At 55.3% G+C, this 21877-nt stretch overlaps 1 protein-coding gene across 1 annotated transcript in view; it reads left to right on the top strand.

Moving 5' to 3' along the window:
• The window catches only part of CHD6 (chromodomain helicase DNA binding protein 6), a gene marked incomplete at its 3' end in the record, with an annotated part of 40456 nt that overhangs the window by 15805 nt on the left and 2774 nt on the right, over positions 1-21877 (top strand). The window contains exons 11-36 of the mRNA XM_080627929.1: positions 34-277; positions 712-888; positions 1628-1771; positions 2170-2425; positions 2911-3121; positions 3612-3807; positions 4278-4442; positions 4781-4960; positions 5347-5457; positions 6444-6646; positions 6746-6945; positions 8423-8582; positions 9009-9098; positions 9948-10051; positions 10651-10780; positions 11038-11098; positions 11777-11834; positions 12464-12683; positions 13716-13924; positions 14238-15803; positions 16356-16504; positions 16776-16982; positions 17652-18098; positions 18755-18946; positions 20568-20687; positions 21730-21834. Of these exons, the coding sequence (XP_080484055.1) occupies positions 34-277; positions 712-888; positions 1628-1771; positions 2170-2425; positions 2911-3121; positions 3612-3807; positions 4278-4442; positions 4781-4960; positions 5347-5457; positions 6444-6646; positions 6746-6945; positions 8423-8582; positions 9009-9098; positions 9948-10051; positions 10651-10780; positions 11038-11098; positions 11777-11834; positions 12464-12683; positions 13716-13924; positions 14238-15803; positions 16356-16504; positions 16776-16982; positions 17652-18098; positions 18755-18946; positions 20568-20687; positions 21730-21834 (5905 nt within the window). The remainder of the gene's footprint in view (positions 1-33; positions 278-711; positions 889-1627; positions 1772-2169; positions 2426-2910; positions 3122-3611; positions 3808-4277; positions 4443-4780; positions 4961-5346; positions 5458-6443; positions 6647-6745; positions 6946-8422; positions 8583-9008; positions 9099-9947; positions 10052-10650; positions 10781-11037; positions 11099-11776; positions 11835-12463; positions 12684-13715; positions 13925-14237; positions 15804-16355; positions 16505-16775; positions 16983-17651; positions 18099-18754; positions 18947-20567; positions 20688-21729; positions 21835-21877) is intronic.

Below are 21877 nucleotides of genomic sequence, written 5' to 3'. Positions count from 1 at the left end.
GCCACATTCAGCTGCCTCTGTCCATCTCTGCAGGAAGAACTGCATCCTGGCTGATGAGATGGGGCTGGGGAAGACAATCCAGTCAATCACCTTCCTCTCAGAGATATTCCTGATGGGCATCCATGGCCCTTTCCTCATCATCGCTCCCCTCTCCACCATCACCAACTGGGAGAGAGAGTTCCGCACCTGGACGGAGATGAACGCCATCGTGTACCACGGCAGCCAGATCAGCCGGCAGATGATCCAGCAGTATGAGATGGTGTACAGGGACACACAGGTGATTGACACACACAGCATGCCCAGGATGCATTCCCCAGCCCTGGCTTTCTTTACTTGGGAACCATGTGAAGCTTTTGGTTCATCTGGAGAGGGACAGGTGATCTTTTAAGACCCCATGGCTGTCAAGGGCTCATGGTGCACTGTGTATGAGTGAAGAACAGGCCCAGCTCGTGCAGAAAGGCGAAAAAGCAGCAGAGCTGCAGTTCTTGTCCAGGCCTGTTTGCTGCCCTGAAGCAGTGTCTGGTTTGGAGAGATGTAGCCTGTGGCCAACGAGGAGGCTTGCAGGAACCTGCCTGCTGCTTGAGAGAGATGAATCTGGGGAAATCCCAGCTAGGAGGCAGATGCTAACACTGATACTGTCATACGGGCTGTCTGATAGTGTCCTGCCACCCTGCAGGAGTCAAGTGTTGCATATGGTTTATGTCTCTGTAGGGTAACCCTCTCCCTGGGATCTTCAAGTTCCAGGTGGTTATCACCACCTTTGAGATGATCCTTGCTGACTGCCCGGAGCTGAAGAAGATCCAGTGGCGCTGCGTGGTCATTGACGAGGCACATCGCCTGAAGAACAGGAACTGCAAACTCCTGGAGGGGCTGAAGCTCATGGCCCTGGTGAGCATGTCCTGCCCAGGTTCACGTGGGAGCAGGGTGGGACAGAGATGGCCATGCTGAGCTCTCAGATGCCGTTGCCATGTGCTGCTCAGACCCAGTGTCAGGGCTGAGAGCTCGCTGTCAGAGAGAAAAGCATCCAGGACGCATCAGGTTGCTGAAGCAGTGCCAGTGATGGGGTGGCCTTTGATTGATGAGGCATTGGTGCCCTGTAGCTGTCACAAACTCCTTTCTGCTGAAGAGGAATGTTAACCTAGAGCAATCCAATTCCCCCTATGCCTTCCCATCTGTGTGCACTGCCAGGCAGAGCACTGCCTGGCCTTGCAGTGCAGCTTAGGCTGCTGTAGCACATGGAAGCAGCGGCTGACCAGCCGTGCACAGCATCCTCTGGTCATGGCATGCCTCATCCTATGTTCCCTTTTGTTCTCCCTGAGCTCTGAAGAGGGACATCCTGCCCCAGGTACACAGCAGCTTGGGCTCTGCCAAGTGTCCCCATCAGTACCAGCACAGCCCTGCCTATGGGTCTTGTGCCAGGGCAGGGCTGAAGCCTGGGAGCAATGTGGGGTTCTTGGATTTGGCTGTTGTTGCTCCCAGGACACTCGCCTGGACGTGTCCCAGTTCGGCTCTGTGCAGCGCTCACAGAGTGCTCCTGAGGCAGGAAGACAAGGAGCGTTGTGCTCTGGGACCCCTTAGACCCAGCCAGTAGGTGTGAGCTCTCAACCTGTTTTCTGTGTGTACCCAGGAGCACAAGGTGCTGCTGACAGGGACCCCGCTGCAGAACTCGGTGGAGGAGCTCTTCAGCCTCCTGAATTTCCTGGAGCCACAGCAGTTTCCCTCAGAGACAGCCTTCCTGGAGGAGTTTGGAGACCTGAAGACAGAGGAGCAGGTACCTGGAAGAGTGGTGTTGGTGACTATTAGTGCAGGCCACTGGGACCCATGTTCACCAAGCCAGGCACACTGTCAGACATGTGCTTCGTGGAAGTGAATAGGACTCTAAATGCTGGGAGAAGCAAAGTGCGACAGGGTCCTCGACACAGCTTTGGAGAGAGGAGACCATCCTGTGCCAAGGCAGTGGTCTGCTCCCTGCCTGCCTCCCTACTGCCTTTGCATGCCTGGGCAGCAGAGCTCACCCGGCTTTCCCACCTGATCTGTCCCAGCTGCTTCAGGGTTATCTGTAGTGGGTTTCCAGCGTGGGGAGGCTCCAGCATTGCAGGCCCCTCCGCTGTTGTCACCATGTGCTTGCCATGCAGGGAGGGCAGTGAATCTCTGTTGTTGCTCCGGCAGGTGAAAAAGCTGCAGTCCATCCTGAAGCCCATGATGCTGCGACGGCTGAAGGATGATGTAGAGAAGAATCTGGCACCCAAACAGGAGACCATCATTGAGGTGGAGCTGACCAATATCCAGAAGAAATATTACAGGGCCATCCTGGAGAAGAACTTTTCCTTCCTCTCCAAGGGTGCCAACCAACACAATATGCCCAACCTCATCAACACCATGATGGAGCTGCGGAAATGCTGCAATCACCCGTATCTCATCAACGGTGAGGGCTGTGCGCAGGAGGTGTGGGGGGGACAGATACTACTGCAGCATTTCCTGGTCACTACTTTCAGAGCTCACTTAGCTTGGCAGCCAGCTCGGGCCCTCATGCCAACTGCTGCTGGTGTGATTGTACATCCAGGCCCCACACAGGATGCAGTGATCTGCCTTATTGCCCCCACAGGCAGTCCAACTCCCCACAGGTACTGGTGGACACATTATGGTCTTAGAAGCTTGCTGTGTTTGGGGGTATTCTGGTGTGGGACCTCTCCAACATCCCAGCCTGGCTTGTTCTGCCAAGCCCTGAAGAAGGAGTAGAGTAACAGGAGTGGAGAGGCTTCTTGACGGTCTCTAGCCGACCTCCCTTGATCTGATTGACTGCATGGGTCCTGTTCCTCACATGGTGGCTTGCTGTTGCCCTGGATGGGAGGCTGGAGGCAGCTGCAGTGCCAGCCTCACCAAGAGCTCTCATCCCTTCTCACCTGGCAGGGGCAGAGGAGAAGATCCTGGAAGACTTCCGTAAAACACACAGCCCGGAGGCGCCAGACTTCCAGCTGCAGGCGATGATCCAGGCGGCTGGGAAGCTGGTGCTCATTGATAAGCTGCTTCCCAAGCTGATCGCTGGTGGGCACAAGGTGCTCATCTTCTCCCAGATGGTGCGCTGCCTCGACATCCTGGAAGACTATCTCATTCAGAGGCGGTTAGTACAGGCTTCAGCGTTCACCACAGCTCCTCCACATCACCTCTATCCTGTACTTGTAGAAACAAGAGGGGCAACAGCCCAAGGTGGGGATTTGGCCACTCTGTGCCCACATATCGAAGGATCCAAGCTGCAGGCTACTGCTGGTGGGTGCAGAGACTCCAGAGCTCTGACCTGTCCATTTTGCGTTGCCCAGAGCTAGTCCTAGGAGTGACCAAACAGAAATAGGCCCTTCCTTTGGTCCTGGTTCCCATATCCGTGCGCCATGCATGAGGTCCTGATGATTTTGCCTTTCTAAGAGGAACAACTTTGGGGAACAACTACAGTGCACACAGGCTGATGGGGCCTGAGCCTCTGCTTGTGCACAGGTCCTGCCAGTGAATCCCAGCTGCCTGTGTACCCACACAGAGCCTGGGGGAGGGAGCAAGAAAGGGTTTGTAAGCCATGTTGAGGCCCTGCTGTGACCCTGCTCTCTCCTCTCCCGGAGCAGGTACACCTATGAGCGCATCGACGGGCGGGTGCGCGGGAACCTGCGCCAAGCTGCCATTGACCGCTTCTGCAAGCCTGACTCCGACCGCTTCGTCTTTCTCCTGTGCACGCGGGCGGGCGGGCTGGGCATCAACCTCACTGCTGCCGACACCTGCATCATCTTTGATTCGGACTGGAACCCACAGAACGACCTGCAGGTAACCTGCAGGAGATCCTGCAGCACAGCTCCTGTCTGTCATTGCAGCGGGGAGGGAAGGGCGGCAGCATCCAGCTGTAATGGGATGGGTTGCCGTGCTGGGAGAGCTGACAGGACTGCAGGCAGAGGGGACATGTCATGGGGAGATCATGATGTGGCTCTAAAAACACTGGTGGGCCACAGACCAGGCAATATTTTGACCATACCTGGTGTTGGAGGGGGTGAAGTGGTGGGTGCCCTGCATCTACGGAGAGCCAAGACTCCAGTCTGAGCCCTGAGTCCTTTCCCAGCGATGCAGGGGTCTCTGATCCCTGCTCCAGGAGCCCTGCCCGGTTGCCACAGGCACTGGGTGTGGGTGCTCTGTTGGGTGGGACCTCACTGTGGCTCAGGTGGGTGAGTGGTGGGTCCTGGTGCACAGTCCCCATGCTGCTGGGCTCACTGTGCTTGACGCTGTGCCTGCTGCCCTCCCAGGCTCAAGCTCGCTGCCACCGGATCGGGCAGAGCAAGGCGGTGAAAGTCTATCGCCTCATCACCAGGAACTCCTACGAGAGGGAGATGTTTGACAAAGCCAGCCTGAAGCTGGGCCTGGATAAGGCTGTGCTGCAGGACATCAACCGCAAGGGCAGTACCAATGGGGTAGGTTGGCTGTTGGGTGGAGTGGGACCAAGTGGGAGGTACTGTGGGAGAGCTCTCCTCCTTTCCCTGCAAGTCACTGCCAGGCTGGAGCAGAGACTTGGGCAGGCTTTTCGGGAGGGAAGGCCTGTTTTCACACAGTGGCATTGCTGTTGTTTGGCCTGGGACACACGTGGTGCTTTGTCTGGGTGACATGGACTGAAATTCTTGATAGTTCCTCAGGCAGCATTTTGAAGAGTCCTCTGCTATAGCAGCAGGAGGTCTGGGTTGGCTTGGGGCAGAGGGAGGGCTGTGTCCCAGGGCACCTGGCCAGGTTGGTGATGCCCCCATGGTTTGGGCAGGTTCAGCAGCTCTCAAAGATGGAGGTGGAGGACCTGCTGCGGAAGGGTGCCTACGGTGCCCTCATGGATGAGGAGGATGAAGGATCGAAGTTCTGTGAGGAAGACATTGATCAGATCCTCCAGCGCAGGACACAGACCATCACAATCCAGACCGAGGGGAAGGGCTCTACCTTTGCCAAGGTGAGCTGTGCTCCACTGGGAGGGAAGGGGGATTCCCCCAAGGTGGTGAGGGATGTGGTGGGTTGACCTCTTCTCACCTGTGTGTTGAGATATATCTGTGTGGAGGCCAAGCTCTCCTGCCTATTCTGCTTCCCGAAGCTGGGCGCTGCTGTGCTATGGGAAGCTGTGCACTGTGGAGCCCTGACATCCCTACAGGAGAGAGCCCAAGGAGCCAGCTCCATGCCACACTTGTGACTGGTGTCCACTGGGGGCGTGTGTCAACATTGGGTGTAACACCCCATGGCAGCCAGGTTGCGTGCTGCAGATGTGTTGGGGGTGTCTATATGGGGGAAGGCACATCTGGATGGTGAGTTGCACCCTGTTCATTCATCTTCTTCCACTCCCAGGCCAGCTTCGTAGCATCAGGAAACAGAACTGACATTTCCTTAGATGACCCCAACTTCTGGCAAAAGTGGGCCAAGATAGCAGAGCTCGATACAGATGCCAAGAATGAAAAGGTAGGATCCAGCTCATGGTCTGTGTGCCCCACAGCTGATCTGAAACCGCATGGTGTGGTCTTCAGGAAGGAGCTGTGTGCTTCCACTGGGCTCAGGGGAAGCTGCATAACCATTCTCCAGCCCAAACCCAAGTCCACGTGAGCCCTGGCACCTGGGGCAGAAGGGAGCGTTTGTCTTGGCAGCACTGGAGGAGGCCTGATTTGGTGACATGAGTTTGTTGCTCCAACCCTTCAAGCCCTGGAGGTTGCAGTGCTGGGCACGTTTCATTGCACTGCAGCCCTGTCTCCCACCACTGCAGGTCTCCATGGCTAAGGAGGTGGTGAAGCTTGCTGGGTGCCCCAGCTCTCCCACCTGAGGCAGCAGTGCCCATAGAGATGGTATTAGCAGCAAGCGGGAGGCCCTGCAGTCTGCAGAGCTCACCACTATAACAGGGAGAATGGGAGAGGGTGTGTGTGTTTGTCATGTGTTTGAAATCCAGGCAGATTTAAATGACACGGATCATTCTGCAGAGCAGGGGAAGGAGACGAGGCAGATACATGCTGTCTAATTTCATACTACTCCCTCCTGCACCTTCTTGGAAGCCACCTTTCCTCTTCCAGACCACCTGTTTCCCCAGCACAGAAATGACACAGCCTCCAGCACAGTGTTCTGTGCAGGCAGTGCTGGGAGGGCCAGGACTATGATTCAGAGCTGAATCAGTTGCTGGTTGTCAGCAGTTTGAATCCAGAAGGCATGATTTTCACCCTGCCATTGTTCAGACTGAAGTTTGGGTTGGCCAGAAGTTGTCTCATGTGTGCAAGCAAAGCCTCACATGGGTAATTTGGAGCAGGTATCCTAGTGGGAAGGTGATGGCTAGCCACAGGGCTGGGAAACAGGGGTGTAAGCAGAGCAGAGTGATAATGTGGAAGAGAAGACAGGCTGTGCCCTGATGGAAGGCAGGTATTTTTGCCCATACCCGAGTGCGTTCTCTTCTGTGAACCTCACAGGAGAGCCTGGTCATCGACAGGCCCCGGGTACGGAAGCAAACCAAACACTACAACTCCTTTGAAGAGGATGAGCTGATGGAGTTCTCTGAGCTGGACAGCGACTCAGATGAGAGACCCACACGCTCGCGGCGCTTCAATGAGAAGACACGCCGGTACCTGCGGGCTGAGTGCTTCCGTGTGGAGAAGAACCTGCTCATATTCGGGTGAGTCTCACCTCTACTGGGCAGCTCCTGCAGGGAGATGCTGGCAAGGTCTCTAGTTGCACAGGTGTATTTATGCTCTCTGTATTCCTGCTGTTCCAGCTGGGGACGCTGGAAAGATATCCTGACCCATGGGCGGTTCAAGTGGCACCTGAATGAGAAGGACATGGAGATGATCTGTCGGGCCTTGCTGGTCTATTGCGTCAAACACTACAAGGGGGATGAGAAGATCAAAAGTTTTATCTGGGATCTCATCACACCAACGAAGGACGGGCAGAACCAGGCTCTGCAGAATCACTCAGGTATTGTGTGTTCTCTCTGCTATTGCACCTCTACCCATTGCCGCTGCGCCAGCCTGTAGGACCGAGGCTGAAGAATTCAGAGCTGATTGAAGCAGCCAGCAAACAGTTGTGCTTGAGCACCACAACTCTCTCTGCACCTCACAGAGAAGGTGGCTGCCATGGGACTGACCTCCACACTGACCCTCAGAGCCAGCAGCAGGGGTTGACTGGGTGGGGATGGCTGTTTCCTGCCTCCCAGTGCCATGGCTGGTGCAGAGAGGGCCTTTGTGGTGGGAGCAGAGATGCCATCCTACTCTCAAGTGGGCACTGCTGAGTTTTCTCTGCCTTCAGTGCAGCATCTGCTCTCTGTAGGCATCCCTTGGGGCTGGAGCAGCACAGCAAATAGAGCCCACCATACAAACAGCATCATGCAGCCACAGTGGCTTTTCTTTAATGATATCAAGCTGGTGCTGGCTCCTTGGATCAGCTGGAGGGTTGTGGCCTGGGCTGGGAGAGCCAGCTGGGGGAGGCCATAGCCCTTTCGCAGTGGTCAGAGCTCCATAGCTCTGTACTGCTCATTGTGTGCTTGTGATCTTTGTGCTGTGGCTCACCAAGAAGCCTGAGGTACCAATCATGTTTGCAGAGAACTGACCAGGCTCCAGGCTTCCCTGATGTGCAGGAAGCAACAGCAACCTCCAGCCCATGCTCATGCATCCTGGGGCCGTTCCTTCTCGGTCTATATCTGAGCGACTGTGAAGGGCAAGCACAGCACACAGGCTCTGAGCTCTGCTCTGATCCAGCACCATCCTGCCTTCCATCCCAGAACAGGCTGAGTTTGCCCAGAGGTCATCAGGTCAATTCAGTGCTGGAGACAGCCACCCTGGTGCTCATTGCAGAACCCCAGCAGGCTGGAGCCCTTGTCTTGTTCCTCTTTGCACACATAGGCAGGAGAGGACATCTACAGGGCCCTGCCCAGGGAGGCATCAACCAGGAGTTGTTTCCATGTTCTGCTGTGAACTTGCATCTTATTTCGAGGTTGAAAATGTGTTTAGTTTTCAGCTCTGGCTGCTGGATCTCATTTTATCTTTGTCAGCCTGATGGGACTGTGTTCCTTTTCCCTTTGCTATCTTTGCCAAGTATAAATGCCCCCTGCAGTGATCCTGCAGCCCTCCTCCTGATGCATGGAATAGGAAACAACTCTTAGAGATCAGATCATCAGGACTGACTTCTGGTCTTTGATCGTTCGGGCCCCTCTTGTCTGAACTCTTGTCCCATATCACTGTCTTGTCCAATAGGGTGAAGTTCAGAGCTGGCTGTAGTGTCTGGATAAGGCTCTAAGAGCTGTGCCCAGGACCACGGTCCCTTCCATGCTTTTATGTGATCATAGAACAACTTGGGTTGGAAAGGACCTTAAAATCACCTGGTTCCAGCCCCCCTGCCATGGCAGTGGTGCCTGGCCCGGCCCATAGTGCTCACTGACTGCCACTTGCTGTTGCAGGCTTGTCAGCACCAGTGCCCAGAGGCAGGAAGGGGAAGAAGACGAAGAACCAGATGCTTCTTCCTGAGATAAAGAATGCAGACTGGCTTGCCACCTGCAACCCTGAAGTTGTCCTGCATGATGACAGCTACAAAAAGCACCTCAAACAGCACTGCAACAAGTGAGTGCAGGAGCAAGCTTGTGGAATCCATAGGCTGAGGGCTTTTAGCGTGGGAAGGGTGGGAAGGAGCTGTGAAGGGCTCACAGCCCATGCAGGTTCATTGTGCTCCAACTGCTGGACTGCTCTTGGATGCTCCTCCAAGCTAAAAGGAACCATATCCTGAGCAGCACAGGTCTGGCTGCAGAGCCCCAGGAGATCACAGGGCTGGGCACTGTGGTGTGACACCACATGGATGGTGCCCATCCTGCTGTGAGATAGTGGGTCCTCCCATGCAGGGAAACGTGGTGTCAGGCAGGTTTCCTTGGCCTTGCTGACCCTCAGAGCATCCCCTGCAAACGCTCTGGTGAGGGCTGTTGGGCCAGGCCCTAGACTGGCATCTGAGCACCTGCATGCTAATGTGTGTTCCTCTCTGCTGCCTCGGCACAGGGTTCTGCTGCGGGTGCGAATGCTCTACTACCTGAAGGCTGAAGTGCTGGGGGAGGCTGCAGACAAAGCCTTCGAGGGGACCCCTGCCAGGTAGGTACCTTACAGTGAACCCCTGTGTTACTTACTGGGTAGGGTGTGGCAGTGCTCGAGCACTGCTGCAGCCATCCGGCCCAGCACATCTGCGCTCACTGCAGCTCCAGGTGAATCAGATCCTGTGGTCAAATCCCCAGGTCTTGTTCAGGAAAAGCTTCATCCTTAGAGGGCAGCTCTGCCTGAGCAGGGACCTCAACAGGGCTGCCATGGCCAGGCCTTGGAGCAGAGCTTGTCCCATCTCTGTGGCCTGCAGTCCCTTCCCGGCACTGAGGACAAGGGGCCAATAGGCTCTGTTAATGCCACGGAACCTGCAGCCTGCTTGCTTCTGTCCTTCCTGCAAAGACTCAGCTCTCAGTGCTTTGGAGAGAAGTGTGATATGCTGGGCTTAATTTACTAGAGCAGGGGCTGCTGCCTTCCCCAGCACAGGTCCATCATCACCAGTCTGTGGAGGGGACATCGCAGCCCACCCCACCAGACATGCTGTTCCTCTGGGGCCGGGGGTTTGAAGTGGTTTCCCCCAAAAGGTGCTGTTGACATCAGACAGGATCTCCAGTCTTTTGGTGTTGCTTGGGTGGGAGGGGAGAGGGGAGGGGCTGTGCAGCCTCCCTGTCTCTGCAGAGAGAGGATGGGGATGGCAGTGGGTGGTGGTGGAGCCAAGGCTGCAGCTCTTTGACTCCAGGGAGATGTGCACACCAGGCCATGTGGGGCCTCAGGACAGCCTTGCCTGCATTAGCTGTCCCCTAGCCAGTGAATGATGGCTCCTGTCTCCTGCTGTCCCTGCCCAGCAGTGCCCAGTGAGCGCTGGTGGGGCTCACAAGAGGGGTGTTCATACCTTGTCTGCCACAGGGAGCTGGACGTGCTGCTGCCGGACATTGACTATGTGGAGATCCCAGTGGACTGGTGGAACGCTGAAGCTGATAAATCCCTGCTCATCGGTGTCTTCAAGCACGGTATGTACCCAGCTTGTCTGGTGGGTGCCAGTGCATGAGAGGGACCCAAGTGGAGCACCTGGAGGGGACATCACATCAGTGTAAAGGGGCAGAGCCGTGGCCACATACCACAGCTGCACAGGGCCACGGCACCAATAGCTGCCTTGTTCAGGTGGTGGGGCCCAGCATGTACATGCCTGATCTCATGGCAGACTCCTGGTTTTCCAGGAGCAGCATGCAGTTGCCATGTGAGGACAAGGAGTAGGGCACAGAGCTTCTCCTGCCATCCCCAGCCTTGTCATGAAGTCCCCCTTCAGCTTCCAGGAGACACGGGGCTGCTTGCTCCTGGCTACAACCTGCTTTGGGTGCTGTGCCCAGCTCCAGGCACTGCTCTGCAATGGGGGATGGAGAGGCTGACCTTTCTCTTTGGCTGCTGCCCAGGGGCTGTGGAGCAATTAGCAGCTTTGGGGAAAGTGTTCTGAACTTCTGCGAGTGAGAATTGCTTTCACAGCAGCCCAGAGAGTGAGAGCCACATGGGGAGCTGTGTCCCACAGAGCAGGAGGCTCAGACCTGGCTTTGTGCTGTCTTTCTCCCTTCTGATGGCCTGTGGTGGTTGGCAGGTTACGAGCGGTACAACGCCATGCGGGCGGACCCGGCGCTGTGCTTCCTGGAGAAGGTGGGAATGCCGGATGAGAAGCTGCTCTCTGCGGAGCAAGGTGTCAGCGACGGGGCCCAGGATGCTGCCGAAAGGTGGGCAGGGATGGAGCAGAGCTCTTGGGGGCTGCCTGGGTCACTCCTGGGGCTCTGCTGGCAGTGGGGAGAGCTGTGTGCAGGGAGGAGGAAGGAAGCAGACTGCATCAGAGCACAGTAGTCAGGGTAGGAAGCCGGGGGGAGCTGCGTCCTCAATATGAAACGTGAACACCAGTTCTGCTCCCTCCTGCCAATGACTGGCACAGCCAGAGGTGCTGTGCTGCTGCTGCCAGGGACTAATTCACTCTCTTACCCAGGGGCTGCATGGAGAAGGAAGAGAGCAGTGGAGAAAAGCTGGAAGGGCTGCCAAAGCAGGAGGTGAGTGGGATTCACAGTCATCAGTGAACATCTGCTGCTGCCAGGCCTTCCCTCCTGCCCTGTGCTGCAGGCTTGGCTCCATCAGCTCTGCTGTGAGGCACTGGGGAACCAGCACTGCAGATGACCCTGTGCCAGCTTTGCTGTGCCATACATGGGCTCTGCCCTGCAGTCTGTGTCATCTCAGCTTCTGTTGTTGCCTCTGTGTGTTTCCTGCAGACCCAGGCAGCATCTCCCTTGTGGGCACCTGGGGGGGATTGAGGGCTGGGAATGGCCAAGGGGGCTGGATCTCAACACTCAGCTTCAGGAGCCACATGGGGCTCTGGCAGAGGAGTTGGTGGTGTCCTAAAAGGAATTGCCCTGGGGGAGAGGAAGAACAGTGAACAAGGCAGCACAGGAGGGTGTAGAGTTCATTTGAGCAGCAGAGGTTGTGCACTTTAACTGTCCTGGGCAGTGGCTCTGCAGCCTGTGTCACTGTGGTGACCTCACCTCCAAGCATAAAATGAATAGAACTGCCTCTGAGCTGTCACCTCCCCTGTGTGTGCTGAGGGCAGCCTAACTGCAGCCCTAGGGCCCGGGACACGGAGCTCTGCCTGTCCTGCCACCCTCAGCCCGGGTGATTGCGGGTACTGGGTGCTGTGTGTGGCGCTGGCAGCCCTCTCTCATGGTTTCCTTCTGCAGGACATCGTGGCCACTGGGGTGGGAGAAGCCAGTGAGAAGCGGGACGAGCCAGCGGCAGGTGAGGCCGTGTCTCCTGCAGCATGGTGCAGGGCTTCCCAGGGCTGGCACGGCACAGCTGGGGCGCTGAGACAGGCACTGCTGGGCTGGGGGGACACTGCTCTGTGTTAGTGATAACGGGTGAGGTAGCTTAACCTGGGCAAGTGGAGTCATGTCTGACCCATGTCTATGGCAGCGCAGCCAGGCTCCTGAATAGGTGTTCCCAGCCAAAGCCAGTCAGGGGTGACCCGAAGCCATTTGCCTGCCCTTATCCATGCAGTTGCCTGCATGAGATGAGTGTGCTGGTCTCTGCAGTGGGCAGTGCTGGAAGATGTCATGGGCTGGCTGGCTCTGCTGCTGAGCAGGCATCTGCAGTCCTTTCCCATGCACAGCCTGGCTTGGAGTTATCATTCCTACCCTGATCTCTGCCTCTCTGATGGGAGCTGAGATATGGTGAGGCTGTGAGACAGCAGCTTTTGGGGTGCAGAGGCCTAGGGACGGTCGCCACATTCCCCCAGTTATGACTGATTCTTGACATCCCCTGTGGTAGGGCAGAGGCAGGAGGGAGCTCTCAGAGCCAGGCTGGAGGGATGCGGGAATCCATGGCTTTGAGTGTGCATTAAATACTAATGTCCTTGCTGATGTTTGAAGCCCAGGATGGCTCCGACTCAGACAGATCCTGCTGGCCTGTCTCATCTGCTCTCACAGCCAGACTGCGGAGGCTTGTCACCGTCTACCAGCGCTGCAACCGCAAAGAGCTGCCTCCGCGTGCCGAGATGCTCATGCCTGGTAACCATGGATACTGGCTGCAGGACGAGATGTTCCGGAGAGCCTCCGAGATGGACTCTGTGAACAAAGAAATGCAGAAAAGGTAATGCAGCACAATGTCCTTTCCAAAGCTGATTGAGGCCAGTCGAAATCCTTGTGCCCAGGTAGATGTCACCACGGCTGGCATGCGGGTCCTTGCTGGGCAGGGAATGATGCTCCCATGCACAAGGGAGCCTGGTGGCTCCAGCAGCCAGCCCAGCTGGGCATCAGCCTTCATGGTACTGGTGACGTCGTGAAAGGAAGCAAGGACACAGCTCTCCAGGATCAAATCCAGCATCTGCTGGGCCAGGGATCACCTCCAGCCCCAGCAGAGCAGTGCTGCTAAGCAGGGTTGTGAACCTGGGATGCACCATGGCTGAGGGGTGACACACAAGCACTCTCACAGCCTTCGTTTGCAGCCTTTTTGACCCTCGTGTCTCTCACACCGCTGCATTAAGCTCTTGCTCATGGCCTTGGGAGCCCCATGGCATATCCTGGTTGTGCTGTGCTCTCATTCTATTTGCATCCCAGTAGATGGAAAGATGGTGGGACCCTCCTGGCACTCACCTTTCCCTGCCATGACCTGTTCCTACGCTTGCCCTCCAGTTTGCACCCTGCTCTGTTCTCTGTGGCCTGTTTCTCTGTGCTCTGTTTGCCCCAGGGCTGCATTTGCCCAGGATGCTCTTCACCATCTCTGTCCTGGATCATTCCTTGGAGTGATTTGCACGAGGTGAAAGCTCACAGGGTCCAAACCAGAGTGAAAGTTGTGCTCTAACAGCACTGTAACTGAGCCCCCCTGAAAGCACCATGGCTGCTTTCCTTCAGGGGGGAGGGGTTGGCACCCACCCCAGGCACCCAGGAGACCACAGGGGTCAGCAGAGTGTGTGGATACTGCGACCCTTGCAGCAGTGAAGCCCAGTCCTAGTTTCCCTCTGGATGAGAGCTGTGTCTGCAGGACCTTCCTTTCTAATTCCTAGTGTGCTTCCCCTGGCAGCTGCTCCAAAACTGGTGGGCAGTAACTAGATATTCCTCTCTGAGCCTCTGCTGGGACCAGAATGTATCTCGGTGGTGTTCATGTCTCCTTCATGCCCCACAGGTGGACCAGGAGGGAGCAGGCAGATTTCTACCGCACCGTCTCCTCCTTTGGGGTTATCTATGACCAGGAGAAAAAGATCTTTGACTGGACTCAGTTCCGAGCCATCTCTCGACTGGAGAAGAAGACAGATGAAAGCCTGGAGAAGTACTTCTACAGCTTCGTGGCCATGTGCAAGAATGTCTGTGGTCTTCCGCTGTGGAAAGAGGATGGTGAGTGGAAATTGCATGGCCTGTGGAGGGGTAACAGTAGGTCCACGTAGCCGTAGGTCAGAAGTGGTCCCATTGTTCTTGTGGAGCAGGAGAGCAAGGGAGGAGTTTCAGGGACACTTGGAGGCAGTCGAGTGCTGCTCTTGGTCCAGCTGCTAAAGTCAAGGCAGTTTACACCCACATGTCCATTTGGTGGCAAATGAATGGAAGGTGATGAAACTGGGAAAAGAAGCCTCAACTACAAACACTCACCTTGCTCTGAGTAACTCTCATTGATGTATATAACATGGCCTTGGTTTTTCTATCCCTGCTGCAGGTCCCCCAGACCCCGACATCTACGTGGAGCCCATCACAGAGGAGCGTGCTGCCAGGACCCTGTATCGCATCGAGCTGCTGCGGAAGGTGCGTGAGCAAGTGCTCAAGTGTCCGCAGCTCCATGAGCGGCTCAAGCTGTGCAGGCCCAGCCTCTACCTGCCGGTGTGGTGGGAGTGTGGCAAACATGACCGGGACCTGCTCATCGGCACCGCCAAGCATGGCCTGAATCGCACCGACTACTACATCATGAATGACCCCCAGCTGTCTTTTTTAGATGCGTACAGGAACTATGCCCAGAATAAAAGAACGGGGCTCCCAGCCCCAGAAACCCTGTGCTGCCTTTACCAGACTAACTCCAAACTCTACAGTTCCCCTCTGTACAGCCAGGTGGACCGGACTTGTGAATCCCTGGAGAATGAAGCCGAGAGTCAGATCAAGCTGGAAGCTGTAGACAACACGATGTCCCAGGCTGGCGGCAGTCCACTGGATGCAAACTGTGAAACCTTCATGTCTAAAGTCCAGGACATCATGTCCAGTAACTATGATGAGAGCTCTTTGCCGGACTCGTTGGTGTGCATGATGTACGACGAGAAGGCCTGTAACAGTGAGCAAAGCTCCCTTGCTCGAGACAGCCCAAGTTGCCCAGATGTTGGAAGCAGCGTTGCTAAACTCTCTGAGGGCAAGCTGGAGGGGGATGAGGATCCATCCAGCTGCGATGCAGATGCCATGAGAGAGACTCCTTTCCTAGAGGGTTTGCAGGTGGGCTGTGACCGAATGGACAGTCAGAACGAGGAAGCTGAGCCTTCACCTTCTACCCCTGGAAGTGACCCCTCACAGAGCGTCCCAGCAGAGCTCTGTGAAGCCCTGCAGCAGAAGGGAGACCTCACCAGCCCTGCGTCAGTGCTGCCTGAGCACGCTGCCATGGAAGGGGTCATAAGCATGGGGCTCTACAGTCCCACTCTTCATAACTATGAAATCAAGGTTCCTCCTGAACAGAGGTTCATCAATCTGCTGCAGGAGAAAGGAATGGAGGCAAAGTCAGGGCTGAGTCAGAGCCACAGCGAGGAAGATGAGGAGGAAGAGGAGGATGATGACAACTCTGAGGCAGCAGCAGATGCTGTAGAAATCTTGAGTGCTCCCAGGACCAGGGCTGTCTGTGACCCTGAGGCCAATGAACTGGGGGGTGAGGAGCAGAGCTCTGGCCTCCGCACACCTGAGGACACTTGCCCAGAAGATGTGAATGGCGAGAGAGAGTCCCTGGGGCTGGGGACACCCGAAGGGCTGGGGGAGCCCGGGACAGTGGGCCAGGAGGACCATGGCTTGAGTGAGGCGAGCACCCTGCAGCACTCACCCAGACAGGCTCATGGCCAGGCTTTCAGCCTTCCTGCACCAATGCTGGGGCGCCCAGGGGCAGAGCACCCCCTTGCTGGGGAGGAGGCCTGGGGCCGAGGGGCTGAGGGGCAGGCAGGCTACAGAGATGCCCTGCACCCTGAGCCCCAGGGGGTGAAGCAAGAAGAGCATGAGAACAGAGATGATGTGGAGAAAGCCAGCAGCAGCCAGAGTCAAGGTATGGTCCTGAGAGCTCCCTCTATGCATCTCCTCTGGGGTGGGAGAGACCTGCTGACCTCCTGGCAGAGCCACAGGCTTGAGGGTGCTGAGCCCACAGGGGCTCACTCTAGCTGGTGTGATTGGGGAACAAAGGGTTGGTGGCTGTGTTTGCCAGAACCACCCACTGTTAGCCCCAGCAGCCCCTCTGCCATGAGCATCCCATGGAATGCAGGACACCCTTCCCTTCCTAGCAAAGGACAGTGCCTGAAAGCACTTGCTTCCAGAAAAGAAAGCTGCTTGCGGGAGCCTGTGGTATGGGGATGGTCAGGGAATGGTGGCCACTGCAGCAGAGTACCCCAGACTCAGCCCAGGGGAATGTTTGCCCTTCCTGAGCAGTGTGGGCTGCCTGCCATGACCCAGGGCTGATGCATTTCTTGGTGGCTGGCTGGGAAAAGGGACCTTTGTGAAGCCAGCTGGGTGCTGGGGTGGGAAGGGGTGAAGAGTTGCTCTTGCCTCAGTAGGGCGAGAGAGGCAGGGTGGTGACGGGCTCTGTTCTCTGTTGGTCCCTCAGATGGTTCAGAGAAGTACATGGAGGAAGAGAGCAAGAGTTCTGCTTCTGTCCTGCCTGGGGAGATCGATGACCTTCAGGATGCCCGAGCTCCAACCATAGCCCAGCTGCTGCAGGAGAAGACACTTTACTCCTTCTCCGAGTGGCCTAAAGTGAGTTTAAAATCAACACTGTGTGTATTGCAAGTGTTACTGTGTGGTCCTGGCCAGCAGTAGCTCACACACCTCCAGCTCTGCCTCCTGGTCCTCCACATATTTCTCCCCATGGATGCTCTAACAGGGGTGCTCTTCCCAAGAACCCATTTGGGACATGCCTTCCCCAAAGCAGTTCCCTGCGAGGCTGAGGTCACGTCGGCTGGGTTTGTCTTTAATCCTGAGTCACTCATTCAGATCCCAGCCTGCCACCATCCAATTCTGTTTGCAGGACCGTGTGATCATCAACCGCATTGACAACATCTGCCATGCCATCCTGAAGGGCAAGTGGCCTTCCTCCAGCCAGCAGTTTGAGACACCGACTCTGCTGACAGCTCCAGCAGTACCCAGCAGTGCCAGCAGCAGGAATAGCTTTGCTGAGTCAGAAGCCTCCGACCCCAGCTTCAATAACGGGGTGTTAATCTCACAGGTACAAAAGGTATGGGGGGGTCCTTGGGCAGGGACAGGCTTGGGACTCTGGGATGAAGAATTGCCTAGAAATGCTCTAGAGTTTTCCAAGAGGGATCTGGCTTCTCACTGCCTTTTGGTGCCACTTGCGGTGTATAACGTGTGGCTTGAGCCACTTGGTCCTCTTCATTGAGAGCTCCTGGTGAGCTTCCTGTGGTCTCAGCCCCCCATGAGCCCTGCTTCCCTCCTGGGAAGGCAGCTGGTCTGCAGCTGTAGAAGTGCTTCCAGAGTCAGTGCCAGAGCCCACAGCATGATCGGGGAAAAAGGAGACACTGCCCTGGTGTCCCAAAACTATGGGTGCACAAGAAGGCACTGCCACATTAATCACCAGCTCTCATCTCCTCTCGCTGTTGGACACAGTGAAAAGAGAAGCTGCTTGGCCTGGAACCCAGCCTGGTTGCCCAGCAGCTGGTGGAGCACCCAGGGTTCCAACACCCTGGGGGATCAAAGTGTGTGTGAGGGTGCTCCTGCAGCATCCCCACTCAGGGAAAGAGAAGTTGATGTGCCCAGGGAAAGGGCATCCTTCAGGGCTTCTGCAGAGGCAGAAAAGCCTGACAGCTCAGTGTTGATTTAAGAGCTGTAGTCCCTGGGCAGTGTGTGTGAACAGATGTAACCCTCTCTGTGGCTTTGATACACACAGGAAGGTTTCCTGACCCCTGCCTTTGCAAAGGACGAGCGGAAGCACAGGAGGCCCTATGAATTTGAGATGGAGAGAAATGCCAAACAGAGGAGCTTGGAGCAGCTGACAGCAACCCATGTTCATCCACCCATTGTGCTGAACGGCTGGCGCGACACAGCAGTGGACTTGTCCAGAGCCTCTGATGGGTCCCCGGGGAACTCCTCTCCTTTCCCTCTGAACACAAACATGCCCAAGCTGGGGACTGTGAACACTCTTCAGGGCTCCCTGGGCATGGACTTGTCTGGCATCCTCCAGGCAGGGTTAATCCATCCTGTCACGGGACAAATAGTGAATGGCAGCCTCCGGAGAGACGATGCTGCCATGAGGAGGAGACGGGGCAGGAGAAAAAATGTAGAAGGGATGGACCTCATCTTCTTGAAGGAGAGGCCTCTTCCAACCAGGCTGCAGGTGGGTTGATGCTCTCCCCCCTTCTCACGTGGATTCAGCACAATTTGTCTCATAGTTCAGCTCTTCCCTACAAGCTCTGCTGCCCACAACAGTGCAGGACTTCCTCCAGGACAGCTTGGCTTGTGCTGGAGCAAGCAGGAGCAGATACCAGTTCAGGGAGGAAGGGAAGATTTCCTGCTGCCTTGCAGCACTCTGGAGTGTTTGAGCCCTGCTAAGCATTACCAAAAGCAGCTGCTCCACTTCAGGGAGTGTCTAGAGGTAGAGAACATGAGGAAGGGTCCTTGGCTGCATTGGACCTATAGCCAAGAGCCTGCTGTATCCTTTCCCCTTCTACCCTGGGATCCACTCAAAGAAGAATAGGGCTCTGGGTGCAAGACCAGTCCCTCTAGACCAATTTTAGAAGTGATCTGGTTGGTCTTCCTGGTGATTAGGGTGTTTGAAGGTGAATTCAGAATCATCTCCCAGTTCTCTTTGCCCTCCATGCCACCAGTGCTGGGGACAGAGTGCAACTGTAATGTGGTGGTGATGATTTAAAGAACAGACGCTGGGGAATACGTGGAATAATCTATGTGACAGGTGCAGATCTCTTCTTATTGGGTCTGTGTGCATCACCACATGCTGCTGATGGGCTCCCTCTGCTCTTCCCTCCACACCAGGATGTTCAGGAAGACCAGCCGCAGCCCCCTCAGAACAGTCCCCTCCCCGATGGGCCGGTTGCTGCTACCTCAACTCCACAGCCAGTCCCAGCTGCAGGCAGCCAAGCAGAGAAGGCTGTCCCGAATAAGAGTCTCCTCGACTGGCTCCGTCAGCAGTCCGACTACACACTCGAAGTTCCTGGCTTTGGCACAGTAAGGGTGGCCCTCGGTGACACGTGTGTGTGTCTGTCCTGTGTGCTGCCCTGTGCGTTAGCTCTTCTGTGGTTGTCCTAAGTTCAGGGCTTTTTCCCTATACTGTGGCTTGTGGTGTTCATCAGGGCTGTCTGCAGGACTGTACTGCAGTGAAAGGCACTTGCTGAGCTGCATTCTCCTGCCCAAGGGTCCATTTTCCACCCCCGGTGCATCCATCTGCCCAATACACAGTGTCTTCCAGAAGTGCCAAGAATGGAAAGAGAAATGGCAAGAGGGATTTGGGATGCTCCAGGTCTGTCAGTGTTGCTCCCTCTGCCCTGGGGTCATTTTAGGCAGTGCTGTTGTATTAAATAAGCTTCCTAGACAAAAGGAAATCTCTTCATATTAAAAACTGGACTGAGTGGCTGTGTTGCTGGCTGCAAAGGGTGCATGGCTGTGGGTGCTGTAAGAAAGTGGGGTGCAAAGTGTCTGGTTCTTCTTACTGTTTCATAAGCATCTGTTTGCTCCAGGTTGGTTTGCTCCAGGTTTCAGCTTATTTAGCCTATTAGACCATGTGGTAGGCAGAGTACAGGCTGTAAAACAGAGTAGGAAGAACTGTAGTAATACATAAAAGACTGCATCTTGGTCCTGCAGGATTGTATGCCTGAGGCAGGGATTCCCTGAAGCTTGGAGTACATGCAAGCCTGTAGTGGTTTGGAGCTCATTAGAAATAAGAGATGAGGAGCCCAGTGTTTGCTTGGGCAGGATGGCCCTTGCTTTTCAAAGTCTGGAGACACGTGCAGCTCTGTGCCCAAGGCCAAACTCCCAGGAGCACTGCAAGGAGTCAGATGGTGGTGGTGCATTTCCATCATCCTTGCCTTCCATGGGGGCTTAGTGGAGCTTGCCCAGTCTGGCTGTGCTACTGGTGAACCTCTTGTCCCCAGCAAACCCTCAGTGTCCTCTCTCCAGGTGGGATTGATTGGAAGCTGCTTTGGGGTGCTGCAGCAGCTCAGCTTGTTGAAGGACAGACCACGCTCGGGGGCTTTTCTTTGACTCTCAGGAATGAGAGCCTGCAGTAGTTCCTTATAATGCCTCATTCCTGCAGGCACGTTGATGGCGGGACTCAGTGTAGGCAGGGGGTGTGCAACAACTCAGCTGTAACTCTGTACGTTGTGGCCCCGAAGGGCTCTGATCCCAAAGAGACATGGTGCAGCCTCTCTGCTGTGGGAACAGCTGAAATAGGAATAGAACAAAGAACAGATGAGCAGGTATCAGACTGACACCAGATGGCACACACAGACCTACTCTCTCTTTCTTTCTTAGCTGTGGTTAGCGCTGTGTTTACAGATGCACATATATCAATTGGCAGTTGTAGGACTGGAGGGGAATTAGAAAGGGCTGGAGCAGTCCAAGTGGGGTACACAAAAACCCCTTTATATGTACAAAAATCATCAGTAGTGCTCATTTGGGAGCTGGCCCTCTGGCAGAGACCAGCCTGTGCTGCTCATGTTGCTCCTGCCCAAGGCTGCAGGGACCCTCTGTCCCTCGGGAGCTCACCCATGCTGCAGTCCTGCAGGGCTTGTGGCTGCCCAGGCTCATTAAGCCATCCAGTCTCATTAACGTTGTCTTGTTTGCACTCCAGAGTTTTTCAGACAAGCCCAAGCAGAGGAGGCAACGCTGCAAGGACCCCAGCAAATTGGACATTAGCTCACTCTCGGGAGAGGAGCGGGTGCCTGTGGTACATAAGGGTACCGGACGGCGGGTAAGCGAAGGCCTGTTCTGTGCTCTGCCCTTGGTAACTTGCAATGCTTAGCATACCCTGAGCTCACCTGGGGGAGATTTAATCCAGAGGAGCCTGTGAAAAGGACAAACACGTCACAGATCTACGCTGTCCTGTGATGTGTGTGCCCAAGGGGACACAAACCTGAAAAATAAGTGACTTTCTGTGTAAAGGGGAGTCTTGAGTGTTCACCCTTGCCAGGGTACACAGACCCTGCAATGGCAAAGGGATTCAGCCTTTGGCTTTAAAGCCACCATCAGCACAGCCCTGGCTGGTGCTTTGTGTTCCAGATTTGATTGTTCCCCTTGGATTCACTGCAGTACGCCACAAATTGTAATATTGCCATGCAAATATCTTTGGTTTGTTCCTCCTTACGAGGTGCAGGCAGAGCACATGAATACCCACGCAAGGGCTGCACGTGCAGGAAATGGAGGGATTAAAGGGCTTTTTCTTGCTTACTGAGCAAAGAGCATGGATTTACTTGTCTGCCGTTTAGTCCCCAGTGCACTGATGCTCACCTCTCTGAATGAGAAGGGACATTCAGGGATACTTTCCACCAAATCTAGTTCTTAAACACACCCAGGACTGCAGTAGGTCAGAAGGTGATGTGACGTTAATCACATCTAAACCCAAAACTAAAGAGTGAGGCAGAAAGAGGCTGTTTCAGCCATGTCTGTGTTCCCCTCTGTTATGCCCATAATGGCCATTGGAGACCTGGGTGAATGGGTGGGTTTGTCTGGCTCTGAGCGTGTCTTTTAGAGAAGCTCTACTCCCATCACTTGTTCATGGGGAGGGCAATGGGATGGGCCACAGAGGCTGAACTTGCCCTTTCTCCCTTGAGCAGTGTGTCTGGAGGCAGCAGGCGCATACCGAGTCCTGCAAAGATGTGTAGCAAGGGAAGAGCCTCTCCCCCAGCCAAATTGCAGCCCAAAGCAAGGAGCTAGGGGAAGTGTAATCATATTTCTTGTATTATTTTACATAACTCTTTCTGCAATAGAGGTCATCCTTGTGCTGTGTTTTATAGTTAGGGGGAGCCACGGCACCAGCATTGAAGGAATTGCCAAGGTGGCTTGATGCAAACTTGGAGTATGCTGTTGCAGCTGACTGGGCTGACATTGTTAAGCTTTCAGTAAGTTAGAGCTTTTGGAGAAATCTGTATCATGTCATCTTTT

This window comes from Psittacula echo, assembly GCF_963264785.1.
Source record: "Psittacula echo genome assembly, chromosome: 12".
Classification (NCBI taxonomy): domain Eukaryota; kingdom Metazoa; phylum Chordata; class Aves; order Psittaciformes; family Psittacidae; genus Psittacula; species Psittacula echo.
Note: the sequence above shows the minus strand (reverse complement) of the source record. Positions and strands in the feature narration are given on the sequence as shown.